Raw genomic sequence first — 19,877 nt, forward strand, 5'->3', positions numbered from 1 at the left:
TTTATTATTTTATATAACATAAAGACTATTTATTAAAATTCACATTTTTTTCTCCAATGCAATAAATTATTAATTGAAATGAACTTTTTTTATGAAATATATGTTATTTTTTTAAAAATAATTATTTTATTTAACTATATAAACGTAATTTACACATTGATCTTGTCCTAATATATATATATATATATATTTATATAGACGCAAAGACTTGTTTAAAAAAAAAAAAGTTGAAGTCTTAACTGTAGAAGATACACATTTTCACTTTAATCATAAAAGAAAATGGAAAAACGAATAGAGACCCCACCTCGACTTACACAACTACCTTTCTTCCCCCCGGGCCCTGTTCCAGCTTAGAATCAACAGTCATAAAAGACGGCTATATATACAAACAACCGGAGACTTTAGCCTGATTGGTCCAAACCATAGCTTCAGAGTTCAAACTCCCCTACACTATTCACTTTCCAACTCTCATGTAACGCCATGTTGTGAATGCAAAATCCAGCTACAGAATCCCAAAAATGACTCTGGTCGAAACCATACAGGTTCTGTCCCCAGTACTCCAAGGATCATCCTCTTCTTCTCTAAGCACTAGCACCATCATTGCACTCACCGGGTTCTTCGCGCTCCTCTGCGCTTGCATCGTTATCGGTCATCTCCTGGAAGAGAACCTCTGGGCCAACGAATCCATCACCGCCCTTCTTCTGGTACTTGGAACCCTGTTTTTTATATGATTGGTTTTTGGCAAAATATGTGATTTGCTCAGTTATGGGTCTTCTTGTCTTTGGCTGTTGGCTGCATATGTAGGGGTTGTGCTCTGGATTGGTGGTGTTGCTTGTTACCAAGTTCGAGAATTCGCGCATATTGGTCTTTAGTGAGGATTTGTTCTTCCTTTATTTGCTTCCCCCAATCATTTTCAATGCTGGGTATGATATCCATCTCTCTCTCTCTCTCTCTCTCTCTCTCTCTCTCTCTCTCTCTCTCTCTCTCTCTCTCTCTATTAGTCATTGTCATTGGTTCCTAGTTTTTCTGAAATCCAGAAAAAAAGGAAAAGAAAACTTGCTTGTACTTTTGATATATGCTATGTGAGCTGGACTGGGGTTCCAGAGTTCTTATGGAGTAACTACGAACGAGTTATTAGATATCATAGATGGTTTTATTTATTTTTTTGTGACATAACTTTAGTATGTGTTTCTTTGCAGTCTTTAGTGGTAACTACTTTTAATTAACATTTGTTGTTAGTATTTCCAAAAAACGTCCTCTTTCTAAAACATGTACTGATTCTTATATTGAAGTATATTGATATTGGTTCTTGTTCCGTTTTCAGTTTTCAGGTCAAGAAAAAGCAATTTTTCAAGAATTTCGCCACAATATTTTTGTTTGGAGTATTTGGTACAATGATTTCATTCTGCATTATATCACTAGGTAAGATCTGCAATCTTCAATCCACTTCCACCATTTTCTTTTTCTCTTCCAGATTGGAGCCGATATTTTGTCATATACTCATATTTGTCATATGATGTTATATTTTTCACTCAAGACAGAGTCTAACTCTACCATTTTTGCCTTTTGATACTGTCTAGGTGCTTATTTTCTATTTAAAAGAGTTGGTGTGACGAACCTGAATATTCACGATTACCTAGGTGACTAATAACTAATGTTGGGTCAGCTTCTTCATATAATGGTTGTCAATATTCTTTTTGCTGACTATCTCTTCCTCCTATACGTGCAGCCATTGGTGCCATATTGTCGGCAACTGATTCAGTTTGCACACTGCAGGTTCAGCTGATTATCCCTTCCTCATGCTAATTTAGATATGGCTGTCAACATACGTCATTAATCCATGATTTTTTTCTCATGTCAAAGGTTCTCAGTCAAGATGAAACACCATTACTTTACAGTATTGTATTCGGTGAGGGAGTGGTGAATGATGCCACCTCTATTGTGCTTTTCAATGCAGTCCAAACACTCAACTTCAGCGATATTGATATCCTTACAGCATTAAAGTTGTTGGGAACCTTCCTTTACCTCTTCTTCACGAGTACTGCTCTTGGTATAGCAGTAAGTTGTTTCTTCATTTCCTCTCTCTCTCTCTCTCTCTCTCTCTCTCTCTCTCTCTCTCTCTCTCTCTCTCTCTTTAATTTCTGTCAGCTGTTCTAGTTGCTCTGCATCAAGTGCACTGTTAATAACCACGCATAAATAAAGGTTAGGAATTGCGTTGTTCTGGATTGTAAAAGCATAAGCTAAAATGTTAACTTGTGCAATACGTATGAAGACATGTCTTGGACTTTTATTTCTTTTGCGTGGAAAAGGGCATTGTTTATCCTTTCATAGGTACACTGAAGAAAGACTTGAGATTTTGACAGTTCTGTTCAGAATCGTAGTAAGCAAAACAAATTCTTCTGATATTTTCTAACACAGCTTCACTTCTTTCTTTCATTTTTAAAATTTTTATTAATGGAGGACAACGGTCTAAACCCAGGTGAATTTTCACATTTGAACTGAATTCTTTTCCCAAAAGCATTGAAGAATCCTGTCATTTGTTTAAATCAGCAACTATCATGTTGTTTCACCAGTATTGCAGCTCATTGAAATATTTCCTTTCATAGACTTTTGAGCTCATATGCTTGCAACTTACTATCAAATTGGTCTTATTTTGGTGTCTTATTGGCTAGGTAAATCTTAATACGGTGTTTATTGGAAAATTTCTGTTCATCTATCTTATAACTTGCTCTATGGTAATGTTTCAGGCTGGTCTTGTAAGTGCTTTTATCATTAAGGCACTTTACTTTGGAAGGTACAAACTAATGCATTACGCCTCATTATTCACAAAATTAATCGTTGCACTGTCAATCTACATTTTTCTTTTTGTTTCTGTAATTTGTCACCGTTCCATTCGGTTCCTTAATGGTAATATTGGATCTCTGCCTCTCTATACCCTCTGAGGGCCTGACATAATTGTGGTCATCCTGTCAGGTAAAATTGATGAATTTGAATCGCCAATTGCATCACTTTGATTTTGCATATTATTCATAAATAGGTTCAAAATAGTTGGAACGTCAAGTTTCAAACAAGAGTTGGATAACTAGAGGAGTACGATTCATATAGAAAGAAAAGGAAGCTTAAGAGTTAATTGCGGTGTGGAATTATATCTTTCCTACACATGGATAAGTTTCCAACTTCTAGTTGAGCTAACATCATCAGTCTGTGACCTAGGAAATTCTTGTACCTCTATCCTCACTTCGTCTTTTCCTTGTCAGTAACTACAATTTATCTAGTTGTCCATTCTCAATTTCTCACAAGTTGTACTCTAGTCTCCTTTTTGCCAACAAGCTCTATGTCTCTGTCCAGGATCTGATTCCTAATATCTTCAAACGTGTGCAAATAAAGTAGCTTCTCTCCCTGGATGAACATAATTACAAGCTTGTTTTACCTAAATGCCTAATTAATCATTAAAAGTTGGAAAAAACAATGTAGCTAAAGGGGAGTGGTAAAAGAAAGTAAGGCCAACGATTTAACAGCATCCATTCTCCAAGTTGAGATAAATGGCGAACAAGGAGTACTGTAGTCAACCCCATCTAGAAATCTGCCTCTTGTTGTTCTGGATCACATACTACTCTAGTAAATTAACTTCTTTTATTTATATTTATGGGGTTTTGCATTCTTAATGGAATGGAATGTAAGCCTGTGAGTACCCTGATATTTATTGTTCTCCCATCACAGGCATTCCACAGATCGTGAAGTTGCACTCATGATGCTTATGGCTTATTTGTCATACATGTTGGCTGAGGTACCAAAGACTCGTGCTTTTTAATGGTCACGATTTTTTTTTTTTTTAACTCGGAAGTATTTCTCTTTTTATTATTTTGCGGCGGTGGGGGGAAATGAAAATTTCTTTTTTTGTTTTGGGGGGGGGGGGGGGGGGGGGGGGGGGCATTGACACAACTTAATGTTCATTCTCCTTTGATGGCCTCACGGTGCATCACCAGTTCATCACATTGGAATTTTGGACGTTCAATTGAAACAGAATAAATTACAGTTGCTGAAAGTTCTTATTCAAGTCACGTCATAGCATCATAGCTTAACACTTGGTATGGGTATAGCTCAACGCACTATTTACAGAAGATATTAAATTCGACAGCATAAATGAAAAAGAAATGATATGTGAAAGGAAATATAACATTTGGTCAAATCAGAATATTTGGTGACTATGGATCCATTGCTTTGTTGTGAATGTCAGTGAAATTAATTATTTCACATTTGGTAAAATCAGAATATTTGGTGACTATGGATCCATTGCTTTGTTGTGAATGTTAGTGAAATTAATAATTTCTTTTCTTTCTTTCTTTCTTTCCTGCAGCTGTTCAATCTAAGTGGGATTCTGACAATATTCTTCTGTGGCATTGTCATGTCTCACTACACATGGCACAACGTTACAGAAAGTTCAAGGATAACGACCAAGTAAGAACATAGTCCCTTTATCTGTATTACGAGTTGGATATCTGTATCATAAATTCAGATGACTGTTATCCGGAAATTGTAATTGTAAAGTGGTCATATTATTGAGAAGCCCCAACCACAGCTGTTAAAATTACTAATAGTGCGGACACAAGAATAACAATGCCTACAGGAAGAGAAAATCCTAAAATCTATTCATTTAGTCTTTCTGTTCTTTGTGTGGGGAGACAGTCATTTTGGGGGAATATGAGGTTCCATATTCTCAGTGTACATTGAAAAATATATGTCCATTTTGTTTAACTTTGTACTATTTCAACCAAGTCCATCCCTATTCATTGTAAGAATTTATCCTTACGCTCCTTAGAAACCTAGAGAAAGGTGTAGTAAATAATAAATGCTTGTAAAACTCAATAACTATGCTAATGACTAAAACTAGTCCATAAGCACCAAAAAAAAATAAAAAATACAGCTATAAATTGTACAGATGAGTACAAAAGAACCAGATATAGGGTGCACCTACAATGAAAAGTGTGACGGGAAAAGAATGTAATCTGTCAGTGTGAAATAGATAACCACGAAAGAAAGGGTACTTGGTGGCAAACTATGATTTTGACTACCTGGTCATAATTCTTACTTGGATGAGTTAAGATTCTTGCAAGTTGGATCAACAACTAACGGGTTAGGCTGTAAAGACAATAACCATGAGTGAGTTTTATTTGAAAAATGAGTTCTATTGAAAAATCCTAACTTCCAAATGGTATTATGATTTCAGGCATGCATTTGCAACAATTTCGTTTATTGCAGAAACTTTTATATTTCTGTATGTTGGTATGGATGCCTTGGATATTGACAAATGGAAAGAAAGCAAAGCAAGGTAATTTACAACTTTTCTCCTTCAGATAATATAGCTCACAGTTAGTTGCCAGTTTGAGTCTTGTTACAGATAAATGAAGTGAAATGAGACTTACCACATTCAGATATTTGGTGTCCTGAATGCTGCCAATGCCATAAAAATGTGTTGCTGATATGTGCGTTTTAAGTGTTGCCATTATCCTTCAGAGAGCATAAGACCTAAGACATTGTTTTTCCTGTGGTTGGACATTATAATATTGAATGTCATGTATAACTAGTATTGCTTTCTTTTCTTCAGTGCAGGAACTTTTCTTGCTGTCAGTTCAACACTGCTTGCATTAGTTTTGGTTGGAAGAGCAGCATTTGTGTTCCCTATTGCCAATATTACAAATTTAATGAGAAAGAGAGAAAATACAAAGATTGAGTTTCGACAACAGGTAATAATGACAGGCACTCAAGCACTTGGCTATTGTTGGTTTATTCTAGTTCAAATTCTGCTAACATTTTAAAATATCAGTTCATAATATGGTGGGCAGGCCTAATGAGAGGTGCAGTGACTATTGCCTTGTCCTATAATCGGGTAAGTTGATGGAATTTCAAGTCCACTATGTTTTAATTATTTTTTCCTTCGCAGATATTGACTTGTGCAATTGCATGCAGTTTGCGAGTTCCGACAACACATCAACGCAAGATAGTGCGCTAATGATCACCTGCACTATAATTGTTGTTTTATTCAGTACTGTGGTATGTTATCTTGCATTTCTGATTTCAAGCTTTCAAGTTAACTATAAGTGAACTGTTTCTTGTCACACTAGCATTATCCACTGAACCGTAAGTCATTTGTTCCTTTTGGCACATCAGACAGTGTTTTATTCTCCTCTGATTATGTTTGGGATCCCAGAAAACAGCCGTTAAGGAAACAAATTGCCCTGAAAAAAAAAATAACTAAGGAAATGAATTTCAAAAGGCCATTTCAATTTGTGTAAGAAATCTTAAAAAGTTTTTCCTTGGGGTCAAGAAAAAGAACTTTTTCTTGTAATTGTCTGTCTGGTAATTCAATAAAACTCTATACTCCTTGTCCAATAATCTGGCACTCGTTCTTCATGTATTTTACACAAAATAATTTACTCAGAACAGAAACATTTATGCATCAGTTTCTAAGGAAAAACACACAATGACGAGTCCAATCTCTTATTTCATTTTTGGATTATCTTCGCCAAATTGGGCTGCATATTTTATTGAACTTATCATATTCTCCAACATCATAAGAGATTATAATAAGAATAATTTTTTTGCAAAACAGGTGTTTGGTTCCATAACAAAGCCACTGATAGGAGCAGTGCTGTTACGTCATGCAAAGCCTACAATCTCAGATGCAACTGATATTCCAAGTCTAGAAGACTTGAACATATTGTTCCTTGAAAGTGGAGATCCAAGTGAGCAAATCAACAGTCCACCCACTCGCAAGAACAGCTTAAGGTTGCTAATAACAAACCCCACTTACACTGTTCATTATTGGTGGAGAAAATTTGATGACAAGTGCATGAGACCAGTATTTGGAGGACGGGGTTTTGTTCCATTTGTTCCTAGTTCCCCCTCTGGTGCGAGAGATGAAACTTCTTGAATTCAAATGTTGATCATATAATTTTTTATTCGTTGTTATCTTGCAGTACAATAAATGTATAATGAACCTGCAAGATTTAAATAAGCTGGATGATGTATATTTCTAGAGAGATTTGCTCAAGATTTTTGTTCTCTTTTTTTACCTCTCCAGTTTTAACAGATAAAGGGCTATAGGCGCAAAGTAAATAGGTTGATTGATAATGTCCCTAATGGCCCTTTTTTTTTTTTTTTTCCTCTTCCTTTAAGCAAGCATATCATAAGAACTAAAGGATTACAGGACACAAGGTTTGATAGGGTGGAAGCCCCCTACAATCTTCTCAAAGCCAACATAGACAATACAAGAGAAATAAAAAAAGAGGAATTTGGAGCCAAAACGTTGGCTCTCACCCATTTCTCGTAAGGGGAAGCCTCTTGAAATGGTTTTTACATAGTTTGATAAATAGATTATAAAACTACGGCTATAAGTTGCAGTGGAGAGTTGTGTGCTGCATTTTATTGGTCTGGACTGGCTGAATGAGACTTTCACGACTACTTTAACTTGATCCTTAGTTAAGGAAAGCGGAAAATAGGGTAGTAGTAACTAGAAATTGTGTTGAATCGCCGATAAAAAGACTGTCGTTAGCTGTAACAGCATGTGCAACTCATGCGCCCCACTAGGACTGAAAGTATAGGTCAGATCTAAAAGATTCGATGCCGCTAGTCCCAAGGGTGTCACGCGTGGCGCCATGCGTGGCGCCATTAGGCTCTCCGAGGCGCGACTGTCCGTGAGACATATGCGTCTCACTTTTGAACTCTTTTCTTCTGCCTTCTGGTAGATCGGTAGTTGGAGAATCTGATAGTGGGGGCGTGTGTCGGTCGAAGGAGGCCGGAAGACAGCATATCAATATATTTCTATGCTATGGACGGAAAATTAAATAAAAACAAAGAAAGCAACAGTAGAACAAGTCCAGCAAAGGGATGACAAAGGGAGGGTGGGTGGAGCCGAAGCTTCAAGCCCCTCTAGCTAGTGAACGAAAAGAAATACCTGAGTGGTGGGCTAAGGTTTTTATTGCCTATAGAGAGAGAGAGAGGTGCCTTTCTAAGAAAGGTACTCAATTATCAGTTTTCCTGATGGCATTTAAATGCAACTTTTTGTTGTTTTGTTTTTAAAATAAACATTTAAGAACTTTCATCCCACAGGTCCAATTTGTTGAGGTGTATGAATCAAAGGTACATCTAGAACCACATGCTGCATGAAAAATATATGTTTTTTTTTTTTTTTTTTTTTTTAATTTTAACATTTTCATCTAATTATTGTCTAATCATTACAATTTTTCCAAATTTCTAAGCAAAACACAAAAAAATTCAACTTTTTCATATTTCAAAACAAAAATTATATTAAAAAATTATATTCTAATACTCTTTTAACTTTATAATTTTTTTATTCAACTTTTTTTCACTACTTTCCCAAAATCCTATAAAAATATAACTTAAACTATTTCACTACTATTTATAAATTATTTCACTGGTATTTATAAATTTATCATCTTATTTCATCTCATATGTGTAACCAAACAAGGCCTTCCTAACAAGTGAGGTATGTGAATCAAAGCATACATCTAGAACCACATGCTGCATGACAAATTATGTTTTTTTTTTTTTACCTTAAAGATGTCACAGTCATTTAAGTAGCTTTTACATCTCAGAGCCAAAGATATAATTGAAATGTAATAGTTCTGATTAGAGAAATATGATACAAATTTGAATGAAATGGAGATCACGAAATGGAACTAATTTTTTCGAAACTTCAGAAACATTTTAGTTATGATTGAGCTATATGATAGTGTTAACACAACAAATAATGAAATACTTGTTCAATAATTATTAATTATGATGCACCATCTGAAAACTAAAAAAGGATGTTTTCTTAGTTCAAAGGAGAACACTCCATCTAAGATTAAAAAGAAGAAAGAATGCCAACCAACAAGCCTTGTTTGCATAATCCTTCCTTACCTTTGAAGTAGGTTACTATGACCCTTAATCAAATAGATTAGAATCATCAATCTAGTCTAATATTGACTTATGTTCTCCTAAAAACTTGGAGTTTATAACCAGGTGAAGTTAAGACATATACATTTCTTGCTCAAAAAACAGTTTGAGTGCCTTCGTATGTATACTTTCTGTATATTTGGACTATGTCTATCTTTATATCAATAAAATATCTTCTTACTTATAAAAAATAAAACAATCCGAGCGCCTCGAAGTACTGGCTCATCCAATTTGATCGAATTCATAAATACTCTATATAATTCATAATTATATTAGTAATTTAGTGATTAAGAAATGCTAGGCCTACAAGTGAGTGACTTAAGGTAGTAGCCTAAGTAACAAGACATGTCAATTTATAAAACTTTTATTATTGTAATGATCATAATGAGTCACACAATTTGTAAACTTTTTTTTTTTAATTATTTATTTAAGGACGCTGCTAAGTCCACAGATGAATTCGGTGGCCACCAAATATGTTCAATTTCATAAAACTTTTCATCTCATCTCATCTCATCATTACTATTTTTTCAATTTTTCACACAAAATAAAATAAAAAATTCAACTTTTTCAAATTCCAATACAAAAATAATATTAAAATAATATATTCTAATAATATTTTATTTAACTTCCAACTTTAATTTTAACTCATCTTTGAAAACAAACGAGACTTTTAAATTTATTTTTATTTATTTATTTATTTATCCATACATTTTATTTATATCTTTAAATAATTTTTTTGAAAAAATTTATAATATCATTTTAAAAAACTTCCTTAATCACTAAAAAATAAATGACGTTGTGAGCCCAAAATACAGTGTTTATAGCCAGTAAGCGACAGTGCTTAGGTGGTGTTGTTTTCGAAATTTAGGAACATATCCTTCTGGTTTACAGCCAGTAAGCAGTGTCGTTTGGGACCAACTGAGCCCAAAATACAGACCCAGTCACCAAGCCCAGTACTTGATGAAGTATCGAAGACGATGCATCACCTTAAACCCTTGAGAACCAAAACCTCGTGTGCATGTTTTTCTCAGTTTTCATGATTGGAGAAAGTTCGTATTCTTTTAGCAGAGATGGCATTGAGAAGTTTGCAAACGCTTCGTGCTGTATATAGGACGGTTGGGATTAGGGAATCTTCTTATTTGTAAGTACCAAAAATCTTTTATTGATGCTCCACTTTGTTACTGGGAAAATGAAAGAAATCACGGTGCCGGATTTTACATTTTCGCTTTGTTGGCCTGTAAAAAGATACCCGTTCGAACATTTGGCTTCGTGGTTTTGAGATTTCGGTTCTTTTCCCCAAATATAAACAGGGAAATTGGACATTGAAGTTTTACTGCCACCTGTTTTCTCTTCCTGCATTTTCTTGGCTTCGGAAGAATTTATAAATATTTTTCTATAAATTTTGCCTCTATTTTTGGGTGGAAATATGTTTTGAAAGGTGCATTTTTCTTTAATTTTCAGGCTTATAAGATCAAGAAGCTATTCCAATACTATCTTTCGCGGTAACTTTTTTATTAGTGCCATTTTTCATTTGTTGCTTGAGACATTATTTTACAACAGTTCTTTCCTAGAACATGTTCTTTCTTAAATTTATTTGTAGCTTTAATGGGTGGCAACACTTGCATCTAACAGCTCGCATTTTTCTTTTTTGGTGTGTGATCAGCTCCTGAACTTATTCCGCGGAGCATTTCTTCTCCCTTTCATATGTCCCACAATGCTCTCCCGTTTACTCGTGGAAACACAATGATTCTTCGTTCTACAATGGTAACCTTTTGAAAATGTATAGTATAGATTTCAACATGTAACTTACACATCGGCTGTTACATCTATAATCCAAGCGTAAAGATGTTTAAGACTACTTATATTAAGAAAAAAGTGTAAGACTGTATCTCGTCCTTCCACAAGGATTGTGGGATGAGGTCATGGTGTCTAAATGAGAGTCTGTTTGTATTCATCAAGTATCTTTTTTTGTTTATTTTAGGCTGCTGAATTTTTGACAGTCTCCAACATCACGAGGTTGTTATCGACACAAACAAAAGCCCCTCCACAAGCACGACAGATGGTGTGTTTTCTTTACTCTTTAGAAATTCATAGTTTAATTCATTCTTCTTGGTGCGATTGCAAAATGGTGGCTAGTTCTTATTTGATTACAATACTGCTATGCTCAAAGTTATAGTTTGTAAAAATTAAATTTGATCTAAATCTGGACAAAGGATAAACTGGTTGGACATGCAAGATATACAAAACTGCAGAGAAAGAATAAAATATCAGGAAGGAAACATCAAATTCATGAGAACAAGTGTGTGCAAATTAAGTTGTAGCATTTTCCCTGCACCTTAAGGGTAGGAGATGTGAATCCTCAAGTGGTTCTTTTATGGCCTGTTTGGTTTGGATTTCTCAAGCTAAATAAATTTAAAATTTGATTAATTTTATTTACCTTTTTAGATGAAAAAATGATTTCCTAAACGTAAGTATAAGAGATTTTTAAAAAGCCATGGACTTAAGTGACCGATCAAAAAAAAATAAAAATCCATGGACTTGAGTGTAGAATTGTAGTTGTATATTAGGAGTCCCTGACTACTTTTCTTCCTTGCTTACATACAAATTTCTCTCAAGTTTTTTCTTGAACATACATATCGTTTTGAAATTTGCTTTCTTAATATCTATCACTTTTAGGCTTAGCATCTTAGCAATCAGATTGAGTGATTATGCCCTATGCTGTTGTAACTAAGAGATGAAAAACCTTATCAATGGTGCTCCCCTTTCAGTGAGCACAAATGTCACTTCTTTTCAATCCCAAATGTTGTTATGACATCCTCTTAAATCCAATTAGTATGGCTGGACATATATTTCTCTCCCAATTTTTTGACATTGCAAGTGCAAGGATAGGATTTGAGTTGATTTTTTGTTAGTTTTTTGTTGGGTCTCGGCAACTCATCAACTGGTTACAGGTTTACTTGTCAGTTAAAAATCATAATAAAAATTCTTTTAAGATAACTGCCTTCATTCTTCTAACATGCAATTCAAATTTGATGACATGCTTATGGTATTGCTTTTGTAGGGAGCTCTTAAAGTATCAATGCTGAGTCCTGGAATCATTTATGAACCTTATGCGCCACGTGAACCAATGTCATTTTGGAAGAGGTCAGATTTGAAAGTGTTTTAAAACTTTGATCAAGCTTATAGCTCTAAAAACTCTTGTGAAACAGAATGTAGATTGTTTATGGTACATGTTTGAATCTAATCTATAGAACTAACAAATGACTTGGTAGCAACTCTAGATAGTTCTTGTGAGTTTTCATGATATTTGTGTGCACCTGCACACTCGAGTGTGCACGCGATAAATTACAAATTTCATTATACACTAGTTATTTAAGGTAAAATCTGCTTATGGAAAGGAAACCTAAAGGCTCTACCCTAAAGGAGAACTGGGCGTTTATATACTGAAATGCTTATCAAAAAGTATATATATGAATGACATATCATAGTCAAGGTGAAAGTATAAAGGTGGCAGACTTACTCTGATTAAAAGCACTCTTTCTAATTTATCCACCTATATTTTGTCCCTGCTCCTGCTCCTCATACAGGTGGCCAACCGTATAGAGAAGCTGCAATGGGACTTCTTGTGGAGTGGATTGGGGGAAGAGTTCACAATTCATTTGGTTAATTGGTCACTTGTATGTACCCCAATTTCTGGGGGTGGCTTGGGGATTCGTAACTTGACGAAATTCAACCAAGCCTTATTGAGTAAATGGTTTTGGAGGTATCAAAATGAAAGAGGAGAAAGGAAAGGGGGGGGGGGGGGCTATGGAAGTCTGTTATAGATACATAGTTTGGGGAGGCTTAGGGAGGATGCTTCTCGAATGAGGTACGTGGCACATACGGAGTGGGTAAGTCCATTAGTAGACATTGGAAGATCTTCCAAAGACATGAACATATTTTGGTGGGTGATGGCTCACGTATCAGATTTTGGTATGAAAAATGTTGGAGTGAATGTAGCCTACAAGATACCTTCCCTGATATTTTTTAGATCGCATGAGAAAAGGATGTCGCGATAGGCGATGTCTTGGTCTTTTCTAGTGGCTCCCCTCAATGGAATGTATAATTCATTGGGGCTGCCCATGACTAGGAGATGGAGACTATCATAGAGTTCTATGAGGCATTGTATTCTGCAAGCATGATAGAGGGTACCACAAATAAGATGAGTTGGTGCCCCTCCAAGAAAGGTAAATTCACAGTCATATCGTTTTACGTTCTAATGAGCCCTGGAATGACTTTTCCCATGGAAGAGCATATGGCAGAAGAAATCTCCTTCAAAAGTAGCTTTTTTCGTATGGACAACATCTTTGGACAAAATCCTTACCATAGATAACTTAAGGAACTGTTGGGTATGATGTTGGATTGGTGTTATTCAACTTATTTGTGTAAGAAGCATGGTGAATTAGTAGATCACTTGTTTTACATTGCGAGGCGGCCAGACCAGGTGGGATGATTTTTTCACAAGAACTAAATTGTTATGGGTCATGTCTCTTAGACTGGTGGATTTCCTTGCAAGTTGGATAGGCCTCTGAGGCAACTCACAAGTGGTAGCGATCTGGAAAATGGTTCCTATATGCATGTGTTGGTGCATTGGGTGGGAGAGAAATGATAGAAGCTTCGAAGATCATGAGAGAACAATGAATGAGCTCAAAGCTTTCTTTTTTAAAACTTGTTCTTATGGGTGGGGTTATTGTTTGTAATGGACTAAATGTCCATGATCTTCTTTTTTCGATTGTAAACTCTAATTAGGTAATTCTCATGTATACTCCCTATGTACTTGGGCTCTGCCTACTTCTATGAATAAAATTTCTTGATTACCTATATAAAAAAAGTATAAAACGAAATTATTGTAATAAAGTTCAGGTGTCAAGCATTTAACGTGATCATGAATTTGAAATCACCCATACTGTTTTTGGATTCTACTGTGCTGAAGTTTTCTTCTTTTGTTAACAAATTATGAATTGAAAAAAAAAGGATCAGTTAGACATAAGATTTACAACATAAGTGAATTTATACAAATTCAATGAGTGCATAGAGATATCGGGAGGCCTTAGTAAAGAAGGACATGAGTAGGGCTAAGCAAAAATCTGAAAATCCGACTCCGAATCCCACTTCGCACTGTCAAAGTTAGAGCTCCGACAAAACGGAGTCAAAGTTGGATTTTTTTTTTTTTTTGAATTTTCTAGTTGGAGTCAGACGTGTTGTCTAACCAACTCTGACTTTACCCTCCGACTCTGATTCCAATATTGTACATATGTTATAAAAATATATATTATTTATATATTGATTATATATACTAGTATAGTTATATAATTATATAACTAGAACTTATATAGTTAAATTAAATAATATACTAGTTTGAGCTAATTATTATAAAATAATATACTATAATATAAATAGACCAATAGTTTAGTATATATAAATATCATAGTATTACTACTATACATAATCAAGTATAGAAATGAGTTATACACTAGTATAGAAATAAGTCTAGTATAATAAGTTAATAACACGTAATACTATAATATAATAACATGTAATTAGATACTATAGTATAAGTCTAGCATAGAAATAAGTTAATAACACATAATATTATAGTATAATAGCATGTAATTAGACATGTAAATCAGCAGTGATTTAGTTTTGGTTATGTTTTTAGTAAACTTGAAATTTTAAAGCCCACAAAAAAGATCTGTAAAGTCTTGTTTAAAAATGGGCTAAATATGAAGCTAAAAAAAAAAAAAAGCCCAAATCCAACTATGCTCCGATATGTCGGAGGCGGAGTCGGATCGGAGTCTATGCAAGTCGGAGTCGGAGTTGCATTTAGGGGACCGACTCCGACTCAGTTGGTACTCACCCTCAATAGGAAGGTAACAAAAAGTCTGGCATTAGAATGGGCAAACCAGTGTGGCCTCAATTAGTTGAAAAAGATCCACTGAGCTGACTCCTGCTTACTTGGGATTAAGACTTGGGTAAAGAGGACATGTAGGAGATTCCCATTTACAACTTTTTTCTGGGATTTTTCACATTTAATGTTTCATGTGGGTGCTTCCATTTGTATGGTACTTTTGTAGCTATTATTTTTTACTACATTAATCATACTTGGTTCGACACCCTAATTTATGTTTTCTTTCTGGTGGCTTATATTTTGTAGTTATTCTAGTAATCATAAAGCTTATATTTCCCTCCTGTTCAGACTTTTCATGTTTTCATGCATCAGATGGTTCACAAGAAGTGGCTGGAAAAGAACAAAAGAGGACATTATTCTAGAGGTGACATTATCATGGGCCGCTTCTAATTAGTTGAGACTTTGCCTGTCATATATTTCAACCTTTCTCCTGGATTTATGCTTGCTACATGTTTCTATCGTAGTAAACAGGTGTGACCATAAAAGATTGCCATGTTCTGTTGTTTCCTTTCTATCCATTTTCTTGTTTAGTGTTATGCAATAATAGCCTTGGATGCAATCCTCCTTTTGGTCCCATCTGCTAGATGCAATGGTTTTTGTACCTTGTACTGGTTACAAAACCAGTTGAAGACTAGGTCATGTTTGGGAAGTGAGATGAGTTGAGAACATCTCATCTCATCTAAATCTTCTCATAGTTTCCTTCCCAAACATCACTCAAATATAAAACATTTTTCAATTTCAAATTTTCAACTTTTTCATCTAATCATTACAACTTTCCCATACTTCCAAACGAAATACAAAAAACAATACAACTTTTTCAAATTTCAAAACAAAAATAATATTTAAACAATTTTTTAACTTTATTATAATATTTTTATTTAACATTTTCTTTTTCATTTCCCAAAATTCAATAAAACATCTGAACTCAAATCATTTTACTACTATTCACAAACCATTTACTACTATTCACAAAATTCTCATCTCATCTCATTACCCAAACATGCCCCAGAAGAGGATATTCTTTTAGAGTTGAAACTCATGCATGTCTGCTTATAGTGAGTTATTTGTACTTTGTTTAAGTTATATTTCAATTTATTTGGAAGTTCTGTTGAGGCTACTTGTTTTCCTTCTAACATGCTGGAGTTTGTATCCACTTAAATATCACGTGTTCTTTGAATTGATTTTTTAAGTCCACCCCGCCCCCTCTAATCTTGGGTCTAGAGGAAGAGTTTAATATAAACCCTTGCACTCCCTTTTCAATGGCATGTGTGTTCCACAAAGTTATGATGATCTTTGCACCATGGGTGGCAGCTTACAAGTTTCTTTATTTGGATTTGATTTTTATGTAATGTCTAGTTATGGAAATTTGAATTAGTTATGAGTAAGAAAGCAGATTATGCAAGGCCATGGGTGAGCATTTGCTGTCAACTGAAGTGCATTGTCGATTTTTTTTTTTTTATTCTCAGCTTAAAAGTGCCTATGCCATTTCCAAATTAAGGAAGTCTGGATATTCAAAGCAGAAGTTTTATAATGAGGCCGTAAATTTGTACAAGGAGGTATGGTTTTGTTATGTTCTTGACTTTTGACTTGCCATTACATTTCTAGTTTTTTCTGCAATTCTAGTCAAAATATTCGAGTCTTTGCAATTTAGAAAGTTTATGGTAGGCATGCTTTTTAGAAAGAAAGGACTTTATAAAAAAAAATACTTCTTAAAAAGAAAGGTTTGGAAGAAGGCAAACAAAAAAAGAATGTTTGTTGCAAACTGAAACTAACATGGGAATGTGATCCATTACTCCAGTGTTTAATTCAGAAGATATAGGCAAATAATTTGAGTTCTCATATATCTGCTTATTGAATTTTCTGTGCCCAATGCTGATTTTTTCCCAGATAAACACTCTAATGGCAAATGGTGACAAAACATCATTAAGGAAAGCAGTTACGGAGAAAATGTACTCTGTAAGCTTCTTTTCCAATGACCTGCTATAACGATTATCACATGAATTATAAATTTAAACTTGAGATGTAATTTCCAATATTTGTTTTAGGCACTCAAGACTGAAATCAAGCAAAGAGAATCCATGTGGAGTAAGGTCTATTGGGAAATGGTTGAACCAGTCATTAAGATACGAACTTTGCGAGCTCGTCTGGCAAGTACTTTCTTTTTTGATTTTTAGGACAGTTTAATTTACTTCTGATTGAAGAGGATTTCAAACATCAGGCTGGCAGGACAAAAGCTGCCCCAACTGCCTTTTCCACAGATATTTGTATTTAGATACACAGTGGTGCGTGGTCACTTGCAAATGGTGACACACCAATGACATCTTTTATATTAAAGCTTGATCCTGTTTGGTAAATCTTATCCAATTTGTGTTGACCATTTTATGGCTACTTACCACCTGCATGTGTGAACTGATAATGATGAAGCTAAATATTAGATGCTGTGGTAAATTAAACATGTTATTTTACATTAAATTTATAGGTTGCCTTTTTTTAAAAATTTTAATTACAGATTGGCGTTGATCGAAATGACGTCAACAAGGTTTTCATTCAACTTACACTCGAGTTTCTTACAAAGCAGGTGAACTTTATGCATTTTATTATGTTGTATAAGTCTGTTGTTTACTGAAGTCTGTATTCTATAATCTATATGCATCATGTGGTTGTAATCTAACCTATGTGAGAAACACCTTAGTTCTGGTCCATTAAGTTTTGTGCAAGTTTGTGACCATTTGTTGTTGGCAAAGCAGGTGCTGATATGTGAGTTTGGGGTGACTAAAGTGTAAAATATATGAGGCATACAAATCGGTTTGGTGTATGAAGTCTAATCACTTGTTATTCCGAACTTAATGGTGCTATATCTATGCTGTTTTTTTTGTGTTATAACATAATATATACTTTGTCTGACAATATTCCCACAAGAGGTAAATCATACGTAATAGTCCAACCGAGTTTTACACAATCTGTGGTTTGGTTTCACCATCCATATATATTTTGCCTAGATTGTTGATATACATTGATCTATCAAGAACTATGTAAAATTCTCAATTACGTGTGCGTTCCTACAGAAGTTTGAAGCCTATGATTCAGGAGGCACTGTTGTCGCTGGAGATAAATCTAAGGAGGTAATATTAATAAAGTGGTCCTGCCAAATTTATGTATCAATCCCTCATTTTAGCTCTCTTGTAGTTTGTAGAGTGGCTAAGCATCCTGGGCTCAGACACGCTATGTCTAACATATATTAAATTGAGCAATGATAACTACAAATTTTTTATCGCAGCACAGTTTGTGATAATTACAAAGCATTAATAGATGGTCAATTGATCCATTGCAGGCAACCCTTGTACACATGTATTAACACATGTTAGAACATTATAAAATGAATAAATTCATCATTTTCTATTTATATAATCTTTTCACTTATTATGTCACGTTTCCTTTTTTAACATTTTTAGTATCCATTCCCGACACTCTCCAATACTTATGTTATTCAGGTCCTTGTCCGTGATATCTGGATATTTGAGAAATCTCTCTTTCATTCTGGAGCTTATTGGCGTCTCTGTGGGAGGATTTCACAAAAATCTCCTTGATTGAAGTCTGAGATCGACCGTGCTGATAAGGATGATTAACTGATGCTACTCAATTTTGTTCTCTGAACTTATTAAAAATCTATGGGGTCTATTAAACAGATGGAATTCCCTGCTTAATGAATTCGTTTTATCAGAAAAACTCAGCAAGGAATAAATGAAATGAGGACATAGGCCACATCTGTCTTCGCCACAGTTAGTTAGTTGTTTTCAAAGCTATGAGATTCATAGCAATGTAATACTTCCAAACAAGGAATCCTTTTGTGTTGTAGGGAATGTATAGACAATCCTTTGGCAGAATGTCGAGATTCATCAGTACAAATGGAAAGGTTACATACACAAGAATTTTTCTATGTTCATAGGATGGATGCCCTTTCCATCAAGAATTGCCACTGATCATTATTCATTCCAAATTTCATCCGTGGTTAGCTTTAAATGATCAATTGAAGTTGCATTGGTGGCATTAGCATTAGTTATCGTTTTATGTGGAACTACTTCTTTGGTCTCTATCCTTAGCTGGGGCAGATGCTTCCCGAGTGAGTGTGCAATATGGGAAGGATGTATTCAGCAAAAGAAAATATATATATATATATATATATTGGAAAGATGTGCGTCTGAATGTGTTTAACAGGGATAGGTCTGCGATGGGGCCTATCAAACAGCTAGTCATTGGGCAACATAAAGAAGGAAGTGTATGTAGAAGGAAGTTTCCATCTCTCTCTCTCTCTCTCTCTCTCTCTCTCTCTCTCTCTCTCTCTCAATGTGCCTACAGGGAATCTCAGATTGGTGGTTGTACATTCAGTGGTCGATGCCCGGTGAGGAATTTTCCGGGACATAAAGATGTGGAAAGCATCTAATGTCAACCGAAATGGCTTGGAGCTTTACCTGACAATGCCAACAGAAAGAACTATTAGAATAAACTTGGGAATCACCTCCCTTACCACTAATGCCAAAGAACTATTAGAATAAACTGGAGAATCACCTCCCTTACCACCTACGCCAAAGCTCCGTTTTGTCTCGTGTGTGTGTATTTCCATTTTGTCCTTCACACAATTTCCTCGAGCCACACTTTTATTATTATTATTGTTATTGTTGTTGTTGATATTGAATGTCCCTCTCAAGAATTGAAAATGGGTAAGAATCTAAGTGGGACCTTTTGAATTTGTTTTTTTTCATTTTCTTCAAAAAAAAAAAAAAAACAATGTTACTATTCACATATTTAAGTGGTTTAACATAGCAACCACTTAAATAGACAGATCTTAAAACTTGTCACAACAGTAGGTGTGATTGAGGATGAATGATGCCATTTTTCCAAGGCAAAGTCTAGTAATATTCTTTAGAGCTTCTTTACCTTCACCACAACGATATAAAAGGTGCAGAAAACTTTA

The 19,877-nt window shown here is 34.8% G+C and overlaps 2 protein-coding genes across 3 annotated transcripts; both read left to right on the forward strand.

Annotated features, from left to right (window-relative positions):
• The first annotated feature begins 398 nt into the window (after positions 1-398).
• On the forward strand, positions 399-7,064 carry LOC122274749 (sodium/hydrogen exchanger 1-like). The gene is made up of 14 exons (XM_043083768.1): positions 399-704; positions 805-923; positions 1,325-1,422; positions 1,581-1,640; positions 1,730-1,776; positions 1,864-2,058; positions 2,748-2,794; positions 3,721-3,787; positions 4,358-4,458; positions 5,228-5,329; positions 5,606-5,744; positions 5,825-5,887; positions 5,968-6,051; positions 6,611-7,064. The coding sequence occupies exons 1-14, from the start codon at positions 519-521 to the stop codon at positions 6,929-6,931; spliced, it is 1,629 nt and encodes a 542-aa protein (XP_042939702.1). The 5' UTR covers positions 399-518; the 3' UTR covers positions 6,932-7,064.
• Positions 7,065-9,869: 2,805 nt separating this feature from the next.
• LOC122274138 (39S ribosomal protein L45, mitochondrial) lies at positions 9,870-18,848 on the forward strand. 2 transcript variants are annotated; one of them, XM_043083106.1, is made up of 12 exons: positions 9,870-10,099; positions 10,420-10,460; positions 10,622-10,722; positions 10,940-11,020; positions 12,020-12,102; positions 15,218-15,269; positions 16,372-16,461; positions 16,793-16,861; positions 16,951-17,052; positions 17,415-17,483; positions 17,971-18,027; positions 18,397-18,848. In XM_043083106.1, the coding sequence occupies exons 1-12, from the start codon at positions 10,029-10,031 to the stop codon at positions 18,490-18,492; spliced, it is 912 nt and encodes a 303-aa protein (XP_042939040.1). In that variant the 5' UTR covers positions 9,870-10,028; the 3' UTR covers positions 18,493-18,848. The 2 variants fall into 2 exon arrangements, with proteins under 2 accessions (XP_042939040.1, XP_042939041.1); XM_043083107.1 differs by lacking the exon at positions 10,420-10,460 and having other exon boundaries at positions 9,885-10,099.
• Positions 18,849-19,877: the final 1,029 nt, after the last annotated feature.

The sequence above is a fragment of the Carya illinoinensis genome, chromosome 8, assembly GCF_018687715.1.
Source record: "Carya illinoinensis cultivar Pawnee chromosome 8, C.illinoinensisPawnee_v1, whole genome shotgun sequence".
In the NCBI taxonomy this organism is placed as follows: domain Eukaryota; kingdom Viridiplantae; phylum Streptophyta; class Magnoliopsida; order Fagales; family Juglandaceae; genus Carya; species Carya illinoinensis.

Coding starts and splice junctions, on each gene's coding strand:
- LOC122274749 (XM_043083768.1), top strand. CDS start 519: ATGACTCTGGTCGAAACCATACAGGTTCTGTCCCCAGTACTCCAAGGA. Junction 705..804: donor CCATCACCGCCCTTCTTCTG/GTACTTGGAACC, acceptor CTGCATATGTAG/GGGTTGTGCTCTGGATTGGT. Junction 4,459..5,227: donor AGTTCAAGGATAACGACCAA/GTAAGAACATAG, acceptor TTATGATTTCAG/GCATGCATTTGCAACAATTT.
- LOC122274138 (XM_043083106.1), top strand. CDS start 10,029: ATGGCATTGAGAAGTTTGCAAACGCTTCGTGCTGTATATAGGACGGTT. Junction 10,461..10,621: donor TTCCAATACTATCTTTCGCG/GTAACTTTTTTA, acceptor GTGTGTGATCAG/CTCCTGAACTTATTCCGCGG. Junction 15,270..16,371: donor AAGAGGACATTATTCTAGAG/GTGACATTATCA, acceptor TTTTATTCTCAG/CTTAAAAGTGCCTATGCCAT.